This window comes from Apis laboriosa, unplaced genomic scaffold (assembly GCF_014066325.1).
Source record: "Apis laboriosa isolate Shangri-la unplaced genomic scaffold, ASM1406632v1 scaffold23_cov150, whole genome shotgun sequence".
NCBI lineage: Eukaryota > Metazoa > Arthropoda > Insecta > Hymenoptera > Apidae > Apis > Apis laboriosa.
The window spans coordinates 1401839-1421137 of record NW_025222452.1 but is presented as its reverse complement, the minus strand read 5'-3'; the positions used below and the strand labels follow the sequence as shown (position 1 = coordinate 1421137).

The window sequence follows — 19299 nt, the reverse complement described above, 5'->3', positions numbered from 1 at the left end:
TTGACTTTTACGCACAACCTCCTGCGCAGCCGGAAGCGACGCGTGCTTTATAACTTCCTGCGCGTTCATAAACCCGCGAAAAATGGAATTTTTAGATAACTATATAAATCATTTACGAAATTTTTATAATCTATTTGTAAATTGCAATAATATAAGATACTAAATTACTATTAAAAAAAATAAATAAAAAAAGAAATGTAAAAATAATAAATAAAATGATTAGACTTAAAGTTAATAATATACATTGTATAATAGTTTAAAGCAGTTTGAAAGTGCATTTATTGAATAAGTTTAATTATATAATTAATTAGTTGTTTGTGATTTATCGATATTTTTTAATGTTTTGGATTATAAAAATTTGTCCGAATTCAAAATATTTTTCGAGTTGGATCGATATGAGAGCTCGCGCATGCGTTAATATTTTAGTGAATAAGTCTCTTCCTTTGCTATTAACGGTGCTAAGAATTTAACGTGCAGAGAAAAAATAATTACGAAAACAATATAAAGATGTTCGAGCTATATGGTATGAGCAAAGATGGTATGGTTTATCGTTCTCCACCGCCAAGAAGAAAAGAAGTCGACATATTAGAGGTAATTCGAAAAAATTGATTGATCTAATTATTTAATTATTTGATAAGCATTGTTGTATTTATCAATGCTCATTTTCTTATTTAAAGATATTCTTGTATACAAGACTTTACAATATGTACAATATATATAATAAATAATGATAATATATTACATTAAATTTTATTGGAAGATTTCATTCGTAATACTATATCATACATATAAAATATTTAAAAAAAATTATCAAATATTTTGATTGTTCACTTTGATTGAAATTATTATATTTGCAGACTTGTTTGCAATTACCATCTCCTGAACTAATGAGAAAATTACCAAACGGTGATGCAATACATCATGCAAAGGATTCAGGTGTTTCAACCTCTTTTGATAAAAATAAAGATCCACCAAGAGAAAGCGGTAAATTTTTATAGTGAAAATAATTATAATTTAAAAATATAAAGTATCATTTTTATGCATATAATTACTTATCGTTAGAATAGAAATGTGATTTTACGAATGAAATGAAGTAGGTTAGAAAAATTGAAACAAATTATATCTTTTATAATATTGTATATTATCATCAGTTCATCACTTTCTTTCTTGTTCTTTTTCTCATTCTTTTCTCATTTTATAGTGAGTTTGTTCATTGCCTGTGGAACTGCCACATAATTTTTCTAACGATGAAAGATAGATATAAAGAAATTTTTAAGATGATTAACTTTCCTCGGTTGAAGATTTCACTTTGGAATATGATATAAAGTTTATTTTTTTCACATATGAATTAATTACCAATTTTCGATTCCAATAATCGATATTGAAATGTGTTAAGAAGTTTATCAACTTCTAATCGATGAAAAAGAAGAAAAATTGTCGCGGAATAAAAAGAATTTATAATCGTTTTATTGTTATTTCTACGTCTGCATTCGTCGATGACTAAATAACGACGTAAAAGGAAGGTGTGTGGATGCTATGATACGCAGGACGGAGCGTGTTGAGGAAATGGATAGTGATGATTGGTTTCTTTTTCCTTGGATGTGCTCTGGTCGCCGGTGTTGGATTACCTTTAGCTTTGGAACTACGTAGCTCGCACTTGTTGGAAGCTAGACTTCAAGTTGTCCGACGAATGCTCTCTGAAATACCTTTGATCGATGGGTACGAAATTATCTTGTAAAAAAAAAAAAAAATTGATCCAAACTCTATAGTCGTTGTGAATATCATGAATGTTTCAGGCACAATGATTTTGCATGGAATCTTCGAAAACATCGAGGAAATACGAAGTTGAAAGATTTTCCTTTCGATGAGAACTTATCGCGAAACGTAAGTTGGGGATCTCAATGGCAGACTGATCTGGTACGGTTACGACAAGGTATTGTAGGTGGGCAATTCTGGTCTGTGTACGTACCGTGCGAAGCACAATTTCTCGATGCAGTGCAACTTACTCTGGAACAGATAGACGTGATACGTAGGCTCACTTCGAGATATTCGAAGAAAATAAGGATGGTAACGAATAGTAAGGAGCTCGAGAAAGCGCATAAGGATGGCGTGATCGGGAGTTTATTAGGAATTGAAGGAGGCCACAGTATTGGGACGTCTATGGCTGTGTTAAGAAGTTTTCATCGGCTAGGAGCACGATACATGACCTTGACACATAAATGTAATACTCCATGGTAAGATTAGGAATATATAAGAACAAAAAAATATAAAAAAATATAATGGATATACATAGATAAAAGTATCTATGAATATAATAGTGATGAACCAACCGTTGCTATCATCCGTAGGGCGGATTCTTGTTCAGTGGAAGATCCAAATTCGGATGCACGATTGGATTTTCACAGCGACGGATTGTCGATATTTGGTAAAGCAGTGGTAAAAGAATTGAATCGATTAGGAATGCTGGTGGATTTGTCTCATGTTTCGATAAGGACCATGAAGGATGCGTTGGCAATGAGTAAAGCGCCTGTGATATTTTCTCATAGCGCTGCTAGAGCTCTCTGTAATTCATCTAGCAATGTTCCAGATGATATACTTCGTAATTTGGTAAGAAAAGAAAGTTGAATAAGACCATTTTCTTTTCTCCAGTTCTCAATTTCTCTATTTTTCATCTTTGTTTTACATATGTAGATAACCTGATTGTATCTGATTACAAACGAAATCATAAAATTAATTTAATTATATAAAAAATTTTTTGACTGCTAGAATATCAATTTAAGATATTTAGAAGACATACATAATTCTATTATCTTTCGGTATCGTATGTAATAAATTTTATATGAATTCATAATAATTTACGAAAAATTAAAATTATTTAAAATATTATATAATAAAATTTATAATATTATTTAAGATTCATTCATATTGTTCATGTAATCATCATATAAAAGATATAGATTAAATGAAAGACAAGGAACATGCGAAGCGATATTCTTTTGTTCATATTCTTTTTGTTTTTTATGCAATAAGTTTTAGAAACATCAAGTTATACAATTTTTTGAACTAATGATTTTTCAATATAAATAGTTTAATACTTTCTTATAAGAAATAACAAATTGTATCGATTGCATTAAAAATTGTATAATTCCATTTACAAAAGTGAAGATCACGTTTTCTGAGTCCATCTACAGAAAAATCATTAATATATAATAACATCTTTATATTAAATAAATTTTATAACAATAGTTTTTTCAACTCGTTAAAAGATATTTTATATAAATAAAATAGATACTCTATAAAATAGATATCGTGTTTTATCACGTAAATATCATTAAAATGATGTTTAAGCTAGATTAAATTTAAATTGTAATTAAAAGTTAATTGACTATTTTTCTATTTCATTGGTTGGAATTTTATTCTGTATTGAATAAAATATATAAGGCTCTTAGAGCCAGCAACATAAATAATGCCATGTGACACCAATCAATGCTGCTGTTGAATGCAATTATTTATAATTTCGTTATTTCAACTAAATCTTCTTCTATCCATATTTTATATATATTTTTTTGCAACAACAGTATTATTTATTACCTAAAATCAATATAAATAATTTATATTATAGCAGAATAAAATTATATTAAAATTATATTAAAATTTGTTTTTCATTACGTTTTTCATACTAAATGTAAGAAAATATCTTAATTAATTTAATTTTTTGCTAAAATTACTAGTACTTGACCCACATGGCCAAGGTGCATTGATTAGTATGTCAAACAATACCTCGTAGATAGACGAGAAAAGTATACAAAACCGAGAATGCTGGTGTCACCATGTCTTATCTTTTGTTTCAGTCGGTGAATGGTGGTTTGGTTATGGTAAGCTTTGACAGTGCACATTTAAGCTGTGGAGATAAAGCTTCTATGTATGATGTGATAGGTATGTATGTATGTGTGTATTAAAATATCATTAAAAACAAAATTTTCATTTTGATCAATACTAAATAATTGTTTTTTATATATTGCATAAAAAAATAAAAAAAAGGAAAAAAATATATAGTTGTTCTTTATAGCTCATATCAATCATATAAGGCGAATAGCTGGTGTTAATCATGTAGGTCTTGGAGCTGGTTATGATGGAATATCGAGGTAAACATAATAAATTTCCTTAAACCTTTTTAAGATGCGATCTTTTATAATAACCAAATAACTTGCGATCTCCCATCTTTTTTTACTAGAACATAAGAATATTTTTAATAGAATAAAAAAAAATGTTTTCCTTTTTTATATTACGATCTTTTGTGAATTATGTTATTTTTAAGTAAAAATAAAATGAATGCGGCATGTTTTCAGTCCACCAGTTGAACTTCCAGACGTTTCTGGTTATCCTTTGTTATTGGCCGAATTAACGAGAGATCGAAGATGGTCGGCTTTGGATATTAAGAAATTGGTGGGTGGAAATTTATTGAGAGTATTGAAGGAAGTGGAGAATCACGCTGTAACCATGTCGCATCAATCTCCAGCAGAGGAATTGATTCCTCAGGAGTTGATAGAAGATACCGCCTATTGCAGATACCATGACGCTTAGAAATAATTCGACATCAATGTTTCGATAATGGATAATTTTCGGAATGTCGAATCATCTATTTCTTATTGTTTCCTCTCTTTGTACCTGAATTATTCTGTTTTACATTTTCTAATAAAGTAGTCACGGGATCATCCGAATCGCTGTTTTTTCTATCCTTTATATTTTAATAATTCGCATATAACCTCTTATAAACGCTTCATGTTCACCATCCACGTGTAATGTAATATCTTTATCGAGACGAATGTATTTAATTTCACATCCTTTGCGCCACGGTTAACGAGTCACCTAACTGTGCTGCGAGAAATAAAAAATATAATTAACTGTAATCGTTCGTTCGTAATCGAAACGTCTACACACGATAAAATGAATAGTGAATTAATATTCATGTAAATATGTACATATTTTATATATTCAAATACATATGTTCATCTATAGTATTACATAATTACATATTTATGTATTTATATTAATTTAAATAAAGTGTATTCATATAGTAAATTATTACATATAATGAATATTACATATTTATATTCATATACAAGATATTTTAAAAATAAGGGAATATTACTTAACTAAAGATTCCTGAAATAATTTTCATTTGCAAAAACTTTCATTATCGTTTTGTTAATAAATTATTAATAAGCTGACCAATCACAGAGAACGTAATCAAGTTACGATAGGTTACAGTAGCGTTGGGTATTTGCCGTCGTTCGAATATGAACAAACAATATATATATATATAGAACAAATATGATTTTTTTGATAAAAAAATATTTATTATATTTAACAAATTTGATATATATATAGCTTGGACTTAATCGTTCTTGATCGGCATATCCATCGCGATTTGACGAGTACACTATTTTTTATTAATAACTCGTTATTAACAAAATCCAAAAGTTTAAAGCCAAAGTTTTTACAGAAAAAAATTACATCAGGAATTTAACCGATATTCTCATATTTTTAAGACACTTATCGATTACAAATTACCGATTATCGATTAATGATTACCAACTATCAAATAGCTACTCATTCTCGATAATAAGTCAGTTCTTGGTTATAAAATATGTATCTAAACTCGAGAATGTAGTTATACTTACAAATAATATGTTGTTATTATTCATGTTATCATCAATTACACATTAATTACAGAAATGTAGATGTTCATGAGAAATCTTAGCACAATCAAAGATCTAAAATGTGGAAATATTAATTGAAGAACAATCTTTAATTATTCGAGTATAGTTAACTGTTCGTGTTTTCCTAAAAACACTGTCACGCGATCTATTCGATAATTGATTAATTATAAGTGTAACGCCTCAGTCGATCGAGAGGCAAGCAGCACAAGAGGGCAGTACGGCACGTCTTGCAGATGATCGAAGAAAGCCCGCGTTGAAATGATCGGGAATTGATCACTGTTTCATCTAAAGCAAAATCAGAGAGAATCCGTTCTTGGATGATGGTTTCGTGGCGCGGAAGTGGTAGGGGATTCGAAGATTATACTCGTTGGTTTGTAACTCGAAAGAACAGTTTGGTTTACGATCGCTTTCGAGTTGTATTATTTTTTCTCCGAGTTTCAAAATGTTTGAATACTAAATACAAGTCGCAATCGTTATATATATTGAATCGAAAATTGAAACGAAAAGAAAAAAGAAGGAAAAAACGAGTGCGGTATTAACGATCATACGATCTAATGATTGTGACGAATTGATTTGACCATATAAAAGGCTATTTTATTTCACGAACATCATACTTACTAATTTTTTTTTGTTTATACACTTCTGATTATTTTTCATTCACGTTTTCTCTTTTAATCTCATTTTGCACAGTTAATTATGAATTAATGAAGATACATGAGATAAAAAGAAGACATATGAAAACAATTATCGATACGAAAAAATATTAATGTTTTTCTAAATCTAACTTTTTAAAAATACGAAAAACACAGGTAAGTGTGATGAATTGATTATTTGATGATTGAAAACATCGTATATTTTGATATTGTGTTATTTAATTATTTTATTATTTTAATCAATTAAGACAAAGTTTATTTTAAAAAATGATCGTACGAATGATCACGGTACGAATGAAAGGAAGTAATCATTGGCAATGAACTCGGAACTTTAGAACGCGAGCACGTGTTTCTTTGTAAACATCTACTCGACCATTTCCCTTCCCTTTTTACTTTACGTTCGATGAACCGTAATCCTTCCGAAAGAGAGGGTTTTAAATAAAAATAGCCATGGTTAATTTCGAATCAAAGAAATATACTTGTCATGTTGTGAAATGTTCGCAAATTTTTCTATGTTTATCTTCTTCTATTTTCTTCTTTCTTCAACTTCTTGACATAACTACAAATATCAAAAGATTTAAATTTGAAATTATATTTTTATAAATATTATAAATATATTTATAATATTTTTATTAATAATTAAATTCAAAAATATATTAAGAAAAATAGCATACATAGAATATTATAAAAAGTTTCAAACATATAATTTCAATTATTATAATCATTACATGTAGAAATACATGTGAATACATGTACTTTTACGTATATATCTCTACGTAAGATGACTTTGATTGTTTTTTTGTTTCAGACGAAATCAATCGATTAAAAAAAGGCAAAGGGAATGAAAAATGAGATACAAGGTGAGATAACAATCTTAGCGAATTTCAAATATTTTTTTCATCCGAATATACATATATATTTATGTGTACTTGCATATATATGCTTGCATAATACACAACGCATAAAATAATCGGACTTGTGATTATAATTTGTTTTGTTTTTTGAAAAGAGACAATAGCTGTTGTTCTTACTTTTTATTCTTCTTTCTTTTTTCTCTTGTTTGATCGTTCATTGTCATACGTATACATAAAAATATACAAGACAAAAGCTGCAGCATCGCAACGCCTTGAATAAATCGCATCACACATCATCGTCATATGTTCTATCTATATGTTTACGATTAATAATAATTCTATATTTTTTTTCTTAATTATAATAACCAAATTCATTTTTTTGTTTAATTAGAAGAATTGCTGCGAATATGGTAAATCTGATTATTAGTAAAGATTTGTTTTGATATCATTATATAACTTGATTTATGTATATACAATATATTTTATAATTGCATAATTCTTGAAGATACATGCATAAAAACACACATGATGGATCAATATTAGAGACTAGAATGTTTCTTGGAAGTAAGCGCGAGATTCAATATTAATTTTATGATATTTCGATTTCATTTTGATTACTTTGTAACATTATATGCAATTATTAATAATTATATTAGCAAACTATTTCGTGGAAACGAATTACAAATAAATAAATTCAACATTTTCTATAAAAAAGTTAGAATATTTCTATAAATATATAATAAACAATAATAAATTTACATAATAAATTTTACTCTCGAAGATCATATTTGTTCCACTTAACTTTTCGTTTATGTTAAAGCATATGTAGATTATCCATCTAAGCATTCCTTCTATTTGTAGCATGCGGGAATCAAAAAAGAACATAATGTTCAAACTGTCTGCTACATAGTCTGTGCTACATCTTATTATATCTTTTAAGATTGTTCGCTTCCATATCTTCTCACTTAATTTACAATTTCTGACTGATATAAAATGATATAAAATCGAAATGTTTTCTCTAAACTCTTTATATCTCTATAACCATTGTTGATTATTTTTTTATTTCGATCATTGAATTTCACAATATTTTTTTCTTTTTTATTCAACTTTTTTTCAATTTTTTTTATAAAGCAAGATAATTTCACAATACGATTTTCGTTCTTTATGATGCAACCATATAATATCGAATTACAATTAGAGTGTGAAGAATATTTCTGATAACATAGTTCTTGTGATATATGAATAAATTGGATAGAGAAGTTATCATACGCATACACGAATATACATATACTTATGCTATTATTAATTGCCATCACTAACTATTTCATATTGTGGCATGTTTTTTTTTTTTTTTTTTTTTTATTTAAAAAATCTATTATCTTCTATTATTTTACTTTATTGCATTTTGAGCTATTATAGTATCTGGATCATTTGTTCAAAGATATAGCGTACTTGTAAATTATCAATTAACAATACAATTGATGATTAAAATTTTTTATGTTATGGTATCCGGTAATCAAAAATATTTCTTCATTTTTCGTTAGATTTTACAATATTGATGATATGAACATTTGTCATATCCCAATAAATTATAAAAAATTAGTTAAAAGACTTACTAATAGTTTACTAATGGTGGTAATATCTATACATAATTATTCCATGTCCTTATTTACTCTATAAATGGGAAAAGAAGTAAAGGTTGGAATCTAGATTAAAGGGAGGGGAAATAATGCTAAAGTAATTTCAACAATTCTAGGCCAAGGTGAGAGTACATCGATCTTTAAGCGTAACATCATCGAAATACGGGATACGGTATTTATTTTGTTGCTTTTTTAGATTGCAATTATAGAGATTGCAATTATAAAGGATATATGCCAACAATTTCTTGCAATGTTATAATATTATATAATCTTGCCTTTATTAGATAAAATCATTATTATTTTTTATTTTTATAGGTAAACGATCCGGAAATGAATAATGAAAGATACACGGCAAATGACTCTGTACTTTCGTGGTAATTATCAGTTTATACCTTTAGAAATAAATTTGCATCATAAAATATCGATGTATTATATTAACAGGCAATACGAGGCAAAGGGTAAGAAGAAATTAATTAAGAATGGAAGAAAATTGGTTATAATCATTGGTATATTAACTGTAATCGTGATTGGTTTGCTCGCAACGCTAGCCTTGCAAATATCTATTTTTTATAAAAAGAAATACAATGAGATGTGCCAGACGGAGGAATGCGTGAGGACAGGTACCGAAATCAAGGTTTTCCTTCTTTTCCCCACCTTCAGTTAGCCTTGTAATGTAATCGAAACAAAGAGATATTACATTTCAATTTGAATTATCCTTACATAAGGATAATTTATATTCATATTGATCTTGCGTCTATTCACAATGATAATCGGATAATTACATTTAATATGAAAATAAAATTTATCGATCGTTCCAGCCGCCAGAATAATAGATGCGATGAACAGATCGGTAGATCCTTGCCAAGATTTCTACAAATTTGCTTGCAGCGGTTGGGTTTCAAAAAATCCTATACCGCAGAGTCAAACTTCTTGGGATCAATTGAGCTTTCTCAGGGAACGATTATTAGAAAATCTGAGAATTTTGCTCGAGGAATCAGACGATGAAAACAATTTGAGACCGGTTAAATTGGCTAGAGATTTATACAAAACTTGTATGAACACAAGTAAGAAAAAACCGATCGATTATAATTCTAAATAAATAATAGAAAAAAAAAAAAAAAAAAGAAAGAAAAATATGCTGGTAATTACAAAACGAGGAAACTCGTACAAATAATAATGAATTTAAGTATGTAATACGAGTTATTTTTAGCAAGCGTCGAAGCTATGGGATTGAAACCTATCTATGAAACGTTAGACAGGCTCGGATTACCAAGAGATCCGCTTTTTAAAAATGAAACATTGCCCTTGGACATTTCATATATTGTTGGAAGAGCGCAACGAGTTTTAGGACTGAACCTTTTTATCAAATTGTACATTAATGAAGATATACAAGACACGTCAAAAAACAAGATAATGGTAAGCCCATAGGAGCGATGATTCTTTTGATTACATGTATGCACTCGTATTAGACACTGCGTGAATTCCAATTTCGTGATTCTGAATATTCTAGCCTTCAACTAACCTAGGTAATTTTAGATAGAACAAGTGTCACCAGGATTTAGCGAACATTATCTTCTTGATCCGTTGCGCTTTCGATCGGAGTTAATGGAATATAAAAATTATATAAAAAATATGGTCGAATTGGCAGGCGTAGGGAATAAAAGTGTTGAATTTGCCAATGAAATTTTAAATTTTACCACAAATATCGCGCGTGTGAGTATTTTGCTCATTTTACTGAATTTAAGCAAAAATAAATATTCTTACAAATTGTACTCATTCGTTTAGATTATGGCGACGCCGGAAGAAAGGCGGAGTGTAAATCATCTTATTTACGATTTCAGTATTGACGAACTACAACAATGGACAGATTTGCATGCGCAACAGGTATATTATAAAGAATAATATATTAACAAAAAATTATTAAATAAATTATTAATTTTTTTTTAATTGATTTATTTCAGTGGAATTGGACTAAATACTTGGAAGCAGTTTTTGATAATACAAACGTGACAATAGATATTAAAATGGATCGTGTAATTGTAATGGATCTAAAATATCTGCAGGAATTACCTAAACTATTAACAGTCACTCCATTCGCTACAATAGGTATACATATATTATTTTATTGTAAAATCTTAAATGTAAATGGCTATATTTTGAATCATATCAATAATTAATTATATTAATGATATTATAATTAATAGTTAAAATATTTCAGTGCGATTCGTATGGTGGATTACTTATGCAGGAATTTCTCCATTGACGTTACAACGATTCCGTGATCTTGGTTTTCAATTTTCGCAAAAAGTTTTTGGTTTAAAAGAGAAAACATCGAGATGGAAAGCCTGTACTTTAAGTGCAAACGCGAACTTTGGCATGGCTCTCAGTTACATTTACGCGCAAAAATATTTTGACGATCGATCTCGACAAAAGGTTTAGTGTGACACGATTTTTTTTATTTTTGATATATATATATAAATGATAGAGGAAAGTAGAAAAAGAAAAGATAACAGATTTACAGGCTCTAGAAATGTTGCTCGATATTAAGGCAGCATTTGATGAGATGGTGGCCGAATTAGATTGGATGGATGCTGATACGAAAGTTCAAGCTCATAGAAAATTGCATGCGATTAGACCGTTTGTAGGAATTCCGGATTGGATTACTAATTCGGAAAAATTAAATAAATTTTACGAAGAGGTAAGTACTTACTCATATCTCAATTAAATTAAAACTTAAGAAGATTAAAAAATCTCTATTCCAGATGAATGTTATACCTGGACGATTATTTGATACATTTTTAATACTAACTGATGTTGCAATTAAGAAAAGTTTAAATAATTTGCGTAAAAAGCCAAACAAAAATCGATGGATATCGACCGGTACAACAGTAAATGCGTTTTACAGTGCAATATTAAATTCAGTTAGTAAGTATTAAATAATATTTTTTTAAATAATATCCTATTATTTTGTAATAGGATATTACAATTTCTGCAATAATCTATTACTTTGCTTTTTCAATTTACAGCTTTTCCAGCTGGTATTTTGCATCCTCCTTTCTATGGAAATGGTTTAGAGTATGTATCAATATGATTGATTGATGGTTCTCAATTAAATTTTGAATACATAAATAACAAAATATATTTTATAGGTCTATCAACTATGGCGCCATGGGTGCAATCATGGGTCACGAATTAACTCATGGATTTGACGATCAAGGTAATGTATTGAAAATTAATTTACGTATCATGCGTATCTATTATAATCAATTCTAATATCTATCTAATATAATCTAATATATCTAATATAATCAATGTAAACGATTAGATAAATCTTGCAAGAAGATAAAATTTATAAGAAAAAAATAAAATTATGCACAATAGGTCGTAGATATGATGAGAATGGAAATATTAAACAGTGGTGGAGTAATCAGACGTTACGACATTATCATGAAAAAGTCCAATGTATAATCAAGCAATACAGTAACTATCATTTGCCAGAATTGGGTCATAATTTCACAGTGAGTATCACTGTCCTTCTGAGAAATAAAAAGGAATAAATATATTTATATCAAAATATACCAAATATACCAAATATATTTATATCAAAATGAGTAATACATTTATTTTTTCTTATGCATATATTTCTTATTCAATGAAATATTTAATGTTTTTTAGGTAAATGGTATTAATACACAAGGAGAGAATATAGCAGATAACGGTGGTATACGAGAAGCTTACAGAGCATATCAACGATTTCAAAAAAGAAATACCGATCAACTAGTTTTACCCGGTCTTGCCAATTATAATCAAGAACAATTATTTTTTATAGGTTTTGCGCAAGTAAGTATATTTATAAATAATAACAATAAATAACAATTTTTTTTTTTAAATATTCTGTCATTTATTAAAAGAATTATTCATGAATTTAAAATACTACCTTCATATACACAATAATTTTCCAAAATGATTAAATTTGATATTTTTCATAAATACATATATTTATGATATAGTACATATAATATGTTATATGTACATATAATTATATAATTTTATACAATGAGAAATATTTATAGATATGTATTTGTTTAGGTTTGGTGTGGGAATTACACAAATGGGGCATTAAAATCTAAATTGATACAAGGAGTTCATGCGCCAAATCACTTCAGAGTTATAGGAACTTTATCGAACAATGCGGAATTCGCAAAAGCATGGAACTGCCCGAATGAAAGTCCCATGAATCCATCTCGTAAATGTATTCTATGGTAATTAATCTATGCGGAGTATATAATCAAACATTATTTAAAACTTGTTGTTTTTTTAACATTATTTTCTACTAGTCTTGCGTATTATATAATATTTATAATAAAAATACGCAAACATTAAAAATTAAAAATTGACTGATTTATAAAAAATAATGTTTAACTTAAATGAATTAATATTTTAGATATTTTCTATAGTAAAATTTATTTTCTGTAAATGACATACAGAATGCAAATATAATATCTTTAAATTGAAACAGCATAATTCATTATTTCATTGTTTTTTTTTTCTTTTCTTTAGAATCGTTCCATTATCTTTTACAATTATTTCCTTTTTTCTTTTTTTCACAGAAACTTCATCATTTTCTTTCGATTTTATCGATTTTATTTTTGATTGATTGAATGTTATATTATCCCGTTTCAAAATTTTTTCAGTCAATTCACAATTTGTTTTTTTAGAAGGTATATTATTATTTTCTTCTAAAGATATAAAGCGTTTCTTTTTTTTCTTATTTGAAAAAGTTTCTTTCTTTTTATTTTTATCATCAATATAATTGCAATCATCATTATTGTTCGACAATTTACTTTTTTTTTTTGGTGTAAACTCAAATATTACATCATTTTCTGCCTTTTTCTTCTTTACAATCGATTTGTTCTTCTTTCTATTTGGAATATTTGGATTTTGTACCTCTTCTATACTTCTTTTCTTTTTTAATTTTTTTTTCAGTAATTGAGAAGTATTATTTGTAATTGTTTCATCCAAATCACTTTCGTTCTCAATAATAACTTTCTGCCGAAGTCTAAATATAAGAATGTATATATAAATATGTTTGTAATAAAGATATGTTTGAAATATTAAAATAATTCAAATTTATGACTATTTATTTTATCTTAATAGAATATTACATTTTTTTGGCAATATTTAAATTCTTCTTTAATCAATTAAAATAGTTTTAGAAAATATAAATGATAAATAAAGCAAAATCATAATTTAAAAGAAAAATAATAAAATATTACTTACGAAAATTTCTCTTTTTTTTGTATTTTTTGTTCCTCTTTTGATAATTTATTATCAAACAAAAGATTTTCATATAACATTGCAAGAGACAAACAGGTAATTCGAGCACCACAATTAACTTTTTTTATCATATTTAATTTGTCTTTGCTATATTTCCATAGTTTAATTTCTCCAGAACTGCAAGCTGTAACTAATAAATCCTTCTTGAAAGCCATACATTTCACTCTTATATCATGTGCAATCGCTTCTACAGTTTGTACGGATTTTTCAAGATCATAAAATTTAATTTGACCATTTTCCAAGCCAACAGCAATTAAATCATCTTGTAAAAATTCTACACAAACAATTTTTGAATCAAATTCAATTTCGGTATCGATTCCTGCTAATTCTATAGAATATACATCTATTTTTTGATTCACAGCCATTAAATATTTTTCGCCATTAGGACTCCATTTAAGAACATTTACATTTTTTGCATCTAATTTCAATCTTGGTACTAAATTTATAGCATATGCTTGTCTTCCTTTAACTAGATTCCAAGTACGAAGAATACCATCTGCTCCAGTAGACAATGCTATTTTTCCTGTTGGATGAATAGCTAAAGTATTAACTGCTAAACCCTTATGTGGTTTTTGCCAATGTTTTTCTAATTGCCAATTTCCACATCGGACTGCAGCTATAGTTCCATCATTACTACATGAAAATAGATGAGATGCTTCAGGTGTAAATGCAATGCAATTAATGGTATCTGCATAAACATATAAGTAATATTTATATAAAATTAATACATATTGAACAGAAAATAATTATATAAGATTATACTTACCATTATGATGTATTAATCTACCTGATTCTACTCTATGACGCAAATCATATAAATAAACAGAATCATCTGCTCCACCAGAAGCTAAATAATATTTATTACTCGCAACACTACGTATACTACTCGTATGACTATGAGTTGCGAAAGTCTTTTCCATTTTATATTCCTGAAAAATTATCAAACTTTTTAATAAATGTAATATATGAAATTAAAAAAAATATAAAAAAATATAAAAGTTATATCAATTATATTGCATTTTAATTGAAAAATATAATAATTTAATGTTTTTGCTATAATAATTTTTATGTAAAATTACACGAATAAACAAAAAATATCTTATTTTAAGAATAATTTATTTGAACAAAATATAATTATCTTATATAGGTAAAAAAAATATAAAATATATATATATAAACAATTGAATAATTAGAATTAACTTTCAATCATTAAGTTTATAAAATATTCATTACAAATAAATTGAGATTTTTCCAATATATAATATATGATAAAAAATTATTATTGACTAACTTTATAATATATATATTTATAAAAAATATTGGTATATATCTGTCAGATCAAGTAATTCATTTTAAAACCGTATTTAAACATCGAACTCTTTTACAATTTTAACCTACAATTAAATAATAAAGAGAAACATATTCTTACTTACATTAACGACATTATTTACTTTGTAACCGAGCAAATATTGCTCATACGTTCCTACAATTACTTCAAATAAATCTGGCATGATTGAATTTAAAGTATCTAATATATATAAGTTATGTTATTATAATTATAAAATCATATCTTTTGCACGTGCGTCTAAACTTACAATGACAATTATTAGGACTACCGTTACCGGCATTCATGATTTATGATGTTTCTAGATATCCAATCATATTGTAATTTGTGAAGTTCATAGACGAATTATAATTATAGAATACTTATAATATGCATTTTTTTTTTATATGAAAAATAAAATCAATTTTTTTTTATCATGAAAATTATCAATGCAATATAGAATAAGAATAATTTTGATAATGTTTAGTTTAATTGAAATTATAATTAAATTTTTTTGTGATACTAAAAATTAATTATAAAAAATGATTTTTTACAATTGTGAACAAAGTATATATAAATTCTATATAGAAACTTTTTATTCTCTCTCTCTCTCTCTCTCTCTCTCTCTCTTTCTTTCACTCACTCACTCACTCACTCACTCACTCACTCACTCACTCACTTTCTCACTCACTCACTTTCACTCTCACTCTCTCACTCTCTTCACTCTAATCTCTTTTATTACAATACAATACAATAAAATTTTATTATAACGAAAACTAAGTATTTCAAGCAAAATCATGTTCTAAATTATTTTCAATTTTTTTCTCAAAGCATTAATATATATATATAAATAAATTAATTAATGAATATTAATTTAATATAATTAATGAGTAATATTCATTAATCATAATAAATTTTTTTTATAAATTTTCAATAATCATAATATTTATGTAGATTTTCCAAAGGATTTACAACGGTTCATTTATAACGGTTATTTATAACGGTTCTTTTAATTTATTAGAAGAAAAGTATATGACTTTCCTTGATTATTTGTCAAAACCTTACAATACATTCAGGTATACTTACCTTTTTCCGATTTCCAAAAACTTATGAAATGAAATTTTCAGAATTTTTGAATATTTTTTAAGTTAAAATTTAAACTAGAAATTAATTAAAAAAACTCTTTATTTTAGAAGAAAATTGAAAATTTTAAATAAATTTAGAATAGAATAAAGCTTTTTATCTTTTAAACAATTTGAAAAGATGATTTATAAAGATTTCTTTTTATATGTATTACTACTACCTGAAAGTAATGGATTTTCCTATTCCCATGGATTTTACTTTCCCTCTCTACTCATGTCTAGGACATTACCATCCTAAAATATTTGGCGCGTCAGTTTATATTCGATTAGTTCGTCTTCAGGAAGCGCATTGAGCAGAGTTTTTGTACAAGTTTAGTAAAGTTGACACAATTATTTTGTTTTTTCGTTGAATAAGCAAATTCTTATTTATACAATCTCTGTCATTAAAAAAATTTTTATTTCTAAGGTAAAATATAATTGTGAACGGATAAAATAAAGATAAAGATATTTTTATTCAAAAAAAAAAAAAAATCAAAAGAAATTATAAAGATCGATTCTAACTATTCCTTTGAAAAGATACGTAACATCGAAATTTTAAAAAAGTATAAATATAGTGTTTGTATTTATCACGAGTATTTGTATTTATTACGAGTGTATTTATCACGAAAAAAAGTGAATTTCATATAGTGATTGAATATTAATAAAAAACAAAGATGTGGAATGGATATTTAGAATGGGTACCGTTAAATTATTATTACTATCCACAACAAGAAATATACGAAAATTATTATTCAAACTGCATGCATCCTACATATGAAAATTTCCAAACTGATCCGCAATATAATTATCAATCACCAATATATAATATAAATATATATAATACAAATGTTGACTTAAATGAAGATTTAAATCAAGTAGTAAATAATGAAATAAGTGAACCTGTTTTCGAAACATTTACGAGAAATAGAATTGAAGATACAAAGCAATATGAACATGAGCAAGTTATATTAAATGAATTATGGCAGAGTAATTATGTACAGACTCTTAAAGGTGATCCGTAAGTATTCAATATAACACAATAATTTATAGTTGAAAAATTATCAAAAAATTATCAAAGAATTATCAAAGAAGGACTTAGAATTATTTTTTTGATTTATAAAAATATTTCATGAACAGAATCTATATTAATTTTAAATTTAGGAATCAATTAGTTCAAAAATTATATCTTTTTAATATTTTGATATCATGTTTCATTTATCACTAGTTTCATTTATCAATTGTTGTGGATAATGAAAATTTAAATAGAACAGATTAAATTTTATTATTATTAATTGATGCTAAAAAAAAAAATCGAGAAAGTTAATAGAATTAAATAAATAAAGTAAATAAATAAAAATAAATAAATTAAGATTTGATTATATTTTTTATAATTACATGGGAAATCACATACGATGATATCATTGTTTTTATCAATTAATAACAAAATATCATTATATGTAATCAATATTTTAATTATCAACTATAAATGAAAAAAAAAATTTGTAATTTTTAATAATTCGTCTTTTTTTCAGACTACTTCATTGGACCATAACGCAAGGTTTTGTAGAGTCTGCGTGTGCTATGATAAGAACGACACTAGAAATTGAGTTTTTAAATGTTTTGAATAGTGATGGTCAATCACCTTTACACCTGGCCGTACTGGCAAAGCAACCGAGGATTATTAGAGAATTAATTCTGGCAGGTGCAAATCCAGAAGTGAGGAATTTTCGTGGAAATACACCTCTTCATTTGTCATGTTCGATCGGTGATTTTCAATCGACATTTGCCCTCGTTAGTCCTTTAAATTCTAGTGAATATTATTATCTTCGTCCTGGAATGAAAGTACCCATCTTACCTCAAAATCTTGAATTACGGAATTACGACGGTAATTGATCAACTTTTTGTTTTATTATTCTAGTCTTTTTTTTTTTTTGTTAAACATTGCTTCAAATAAAACATTCATTTAAAATATTAAATGAATTATATATATTGTCATATTATTATGAATGTTAATTTAAATATCATCATATATTAATATAAAATATCTTATGTTACAGGACAAATGTGTATGCACATTGCCGTTTCATCGAATTATATAGAGCTTGTACGACTTCTGATAGATCATGGTGCGAATATTGAAGCCAGGGAGGGTTTAACAGGAAGGACTGCTCTTCATCTAGCTATAGAACGAGGATATGAATCAATAATTACGCTTCTTCTTCAAAAAAGCAAGACTTGTTTAAATACAAAAAACTATGCTGGAAAGACAGCATATCAGTTAGCTCGAAATTCTAATAGTCAATATACAAAAATATTAAAAAAGAAACGTTAATGAATTATTTTCTGATTAAGAATTTGACAACGGTGATTTTTGCAATTAATCAATAATCTTAAGAAAATTATTAAAATTTATTGTATAACTACTAACTTAATTAATATCAGTTAATAATTAATTATTATCAATTGTAAATTAATATTAAATTAATTTTGTTAATTGTAAATTATTTCGTAATTATATTAATATTAATATTAATTACATTTTACAAAATCACTGTTTTGGATGTATATTCTAAAATAAGAATATCTGTATCTATATTTTTTACTTTAAAAATTATAATATTTTATAAAAAGAAAATGCATATAATTG

At 26.6% G+C, this 19299-nt stretch overlaps 4 protein-coding genes and 1 long non-coding RNA gene across 11 annotated transcripts; 3 read left to right on the top strand and 2 right to left on the bottom strand.

The window, feature by feature from the left end:
- The first annotated feature begins 443 nt into the window (after window positions 1-443).
- Window positions 444-4878, top strand: LOC122713231 (dipeptidase 1-like). 3 transcript variants are annotated; one of them, XM_043933479.1, is made up of 8 exons: window positions 444-591; window positions 858-984; window positions 1548-1719; window positions 1797-2234; window positions 2349-2607; window positions 3852-3936; window positions 4070-4145; window positions 4350-4878. In XM_043933479.1, exons 1-8 carry the CDS (start codon window positions 508-510, stop codon window positions 4582-4584), a joined length of 1476 nt encoding a protein of 491 aa, XP_043789414.1. In that variant the 5' UTR covers window positions 444-507; the 3' UTR covers window positions 4585-4878. The 3 variants fall into 3 exon arrangements, with proteins under 3 accessions (XP_043789414.1, XP_043789416.1, XP_043789415.1); XM_043933481.1 differs by lacking the exon at window positions 444-591 and having other exon boundaries at window positions 885-984; window positions 1520-1719; XM_043933480.1 differs by lacking the exon at window positions 444-591 and having other exon boundaries at window positions 965-984; window positions 1202-1719.
- Window positions 3322-5918, bottom strand: LOC122713232. 3 transcript variants are annotated; one of them, XR_006346470.1, is made up of 5 exons: window positions 5685-5918; window positions 4669-4878; window positions 4171-4559; window positions 3781-3901; window positions 3322-3591 (listed from the first exon to the last, which is right to left on the bottom strand). It is a non-coding gene; the product is annotated as an uncharacterized LOC122713232 (long non-coding RNA). The 3 variants fall into 3 exon arrangements; XR_006346468.1 differs by having other exon boundaries at window positions 3781-4559; XR_006346469.1 differs by having other exon boundaries at window positions 3781-4230.
- Window positions 5919-6010: 92 nt separating this feature from the next.
- On the top strand, window positions 6011-14811 carry LOC122713229 (neprilysin-4-like). 3 transcript variants are annotated; one of them, XM_043933476.1, is made up of 18 exons: window positions 6487-6532; window positions 7185-7236; window positions 9186-9244; window positions 9312-9490; window positions 9689-9934; window positions 10081-10286; window positions 10407-10583; window positions 10656-10754; window positions 10832-10976; window positions 11089-11303; window positions 11392-11568; window positions 11633-11795; window positions 11897-11945; window positions 12020-12087; window positions 12252-12388; window positions 12546-12710; window positions 12960-13132; window positions 14681-14811. In XM_043933476.1, coding segments are annotated over exons 2-18 (2271 nt in total). In that variant the 5' UTR covers window positions 6487-6532; window positions 7185-7224; the 3' UTR covers window positions 14682-14811. The 3 variants fall into 3 exon arrangements, with proteins under 3 accessions (XP_043789410.1, XP_043789411.1, XP_043789409.1); XM_043933475.1 differs by lacking the exons at window positions 6487-6532; window positions 14681-14811 and adding an exon at window positions 6011-6065 and having other exon boundaries at window positions 12960-13278; XM_043933474.1 differs by lacking the exon at window positions 14681-14811 and having other exon boundaries at window positions 12960-13278.
- On the bottom strand, window positions 13404-15788 carry LOC122713230 (p21-activated protein kinase-interacting protein 1-like). The gene is made up of 4 exons (XM_043933478.1): window positions 15641-15788; window positions 14974-15136; window positions 14151-14895; window positions 13404-13929 (listed from the first exon to the last, which is right to left on the bottom strand). The coding sequence occupies exons 1-4, from the start codon at window positions 15716-15718 to the stop codon at window positions 13404-13406; spliced, it is 1512 nt and encodes a 503-aa protein (XP_043789413.1). The 5' UTR covers window positions 15719-15788.
- A 1538-nt stretch (window positions 15789-17326) lies between these two features.
- LOC122713401 (NF-kappa-B inhibitor cactus-like) lies at window positions 17327-18984 on the top strand. Its single transcript, XM_043933819.1, has 3 exons — window positions 17327-17670; window positions 18185-18537; window positions 18710-18984. Exons 1-3 carry the CDS (start codon window positions 17327-17329, stop codon window positions 18982-18984), a joined length of 972 nt encoding a protein of 323 aa, XP_043789754.1.
- Window positions 18985-19299: the final 315 nt, after the last annotated feature.

Bases quoted from the DNA above. Each gene is read 5' to 3' on its own strand.
- LOC122713231 (XM_043933479.1), top strand. From the start codon at position 508: ATGTTCGAGCTATATGGTATGAGCAAAGATGGTATGGTTTATCGTTCT. The intron at 3,937-4,069 runs GTATGTATGTAT...TGTTCTTTATAG, and splicing joins TTCTATGTATGATGTGATAG to CTCATATCAATCATATAAGG. The intron at 4,146-4,349 runs GTAAACATAATA...GCATGTTTTCAG, and splicing joins GGTTATGATGGAATATCGAG to TCCACCAGTTGAACTTCCAG.
- LOC122713229 (XM_043933475.1), top strand. The intron at 11,569-11,632 runs GTAAGTACTTAC...TCTCTATTCCAG, and splicing joins TAAATAAATTTTACGAAGAG to ATGAATGTTATACCTGGACG. The intron at 12,088-12,251 runs GTAATGTATTGA...TATGCACAATAG, and splicing joins TCATGGATTTGACGATCAAG to GTCGTAGATATGATGAGAAT.
- LOC122713230 (XM_043933478.1), bottom strand. From the start codon at position 15,718: ATGCCAGATTTATTTGAAGTAATTGTAGGAACGTATGAGCAATATTTG. The intron at 14,896-14,973 runs GTAAGTATAATC...ATGTTTATGCAG, and splicing joins TAGATTAATACATCATAATG to ATACCATTAATTGCATTGCA. The intron at 13,930-14,150 runs GTAAGTAATATT...TCTTATATTTAG, and splicing joins CAAAAAAAAGAGAAATTTTC to ACTTCGGCAGAAAGTTATTA.
- LOC122713401 (XM_043933819.1), top strand. From the start codon at position 17,327: ATGTGGAATGGATATTTAGAATGGGTACCGTTAAATTATTATTACTAT. The intron at 17,671-18,184 runs GTAAGTATTCAA...TCTTTTTTTCAG, and splicing joins CAGACTCTTAAAGGTGATCC to ACTACTTCATTGGACCATAA. The intron at 18,538-18,709 runs GTAATTGATCAA...CTTATGTTACAG, and splicing joins TGAATTACGGAATTACGACG to GACAAATGTGTATGCACATT.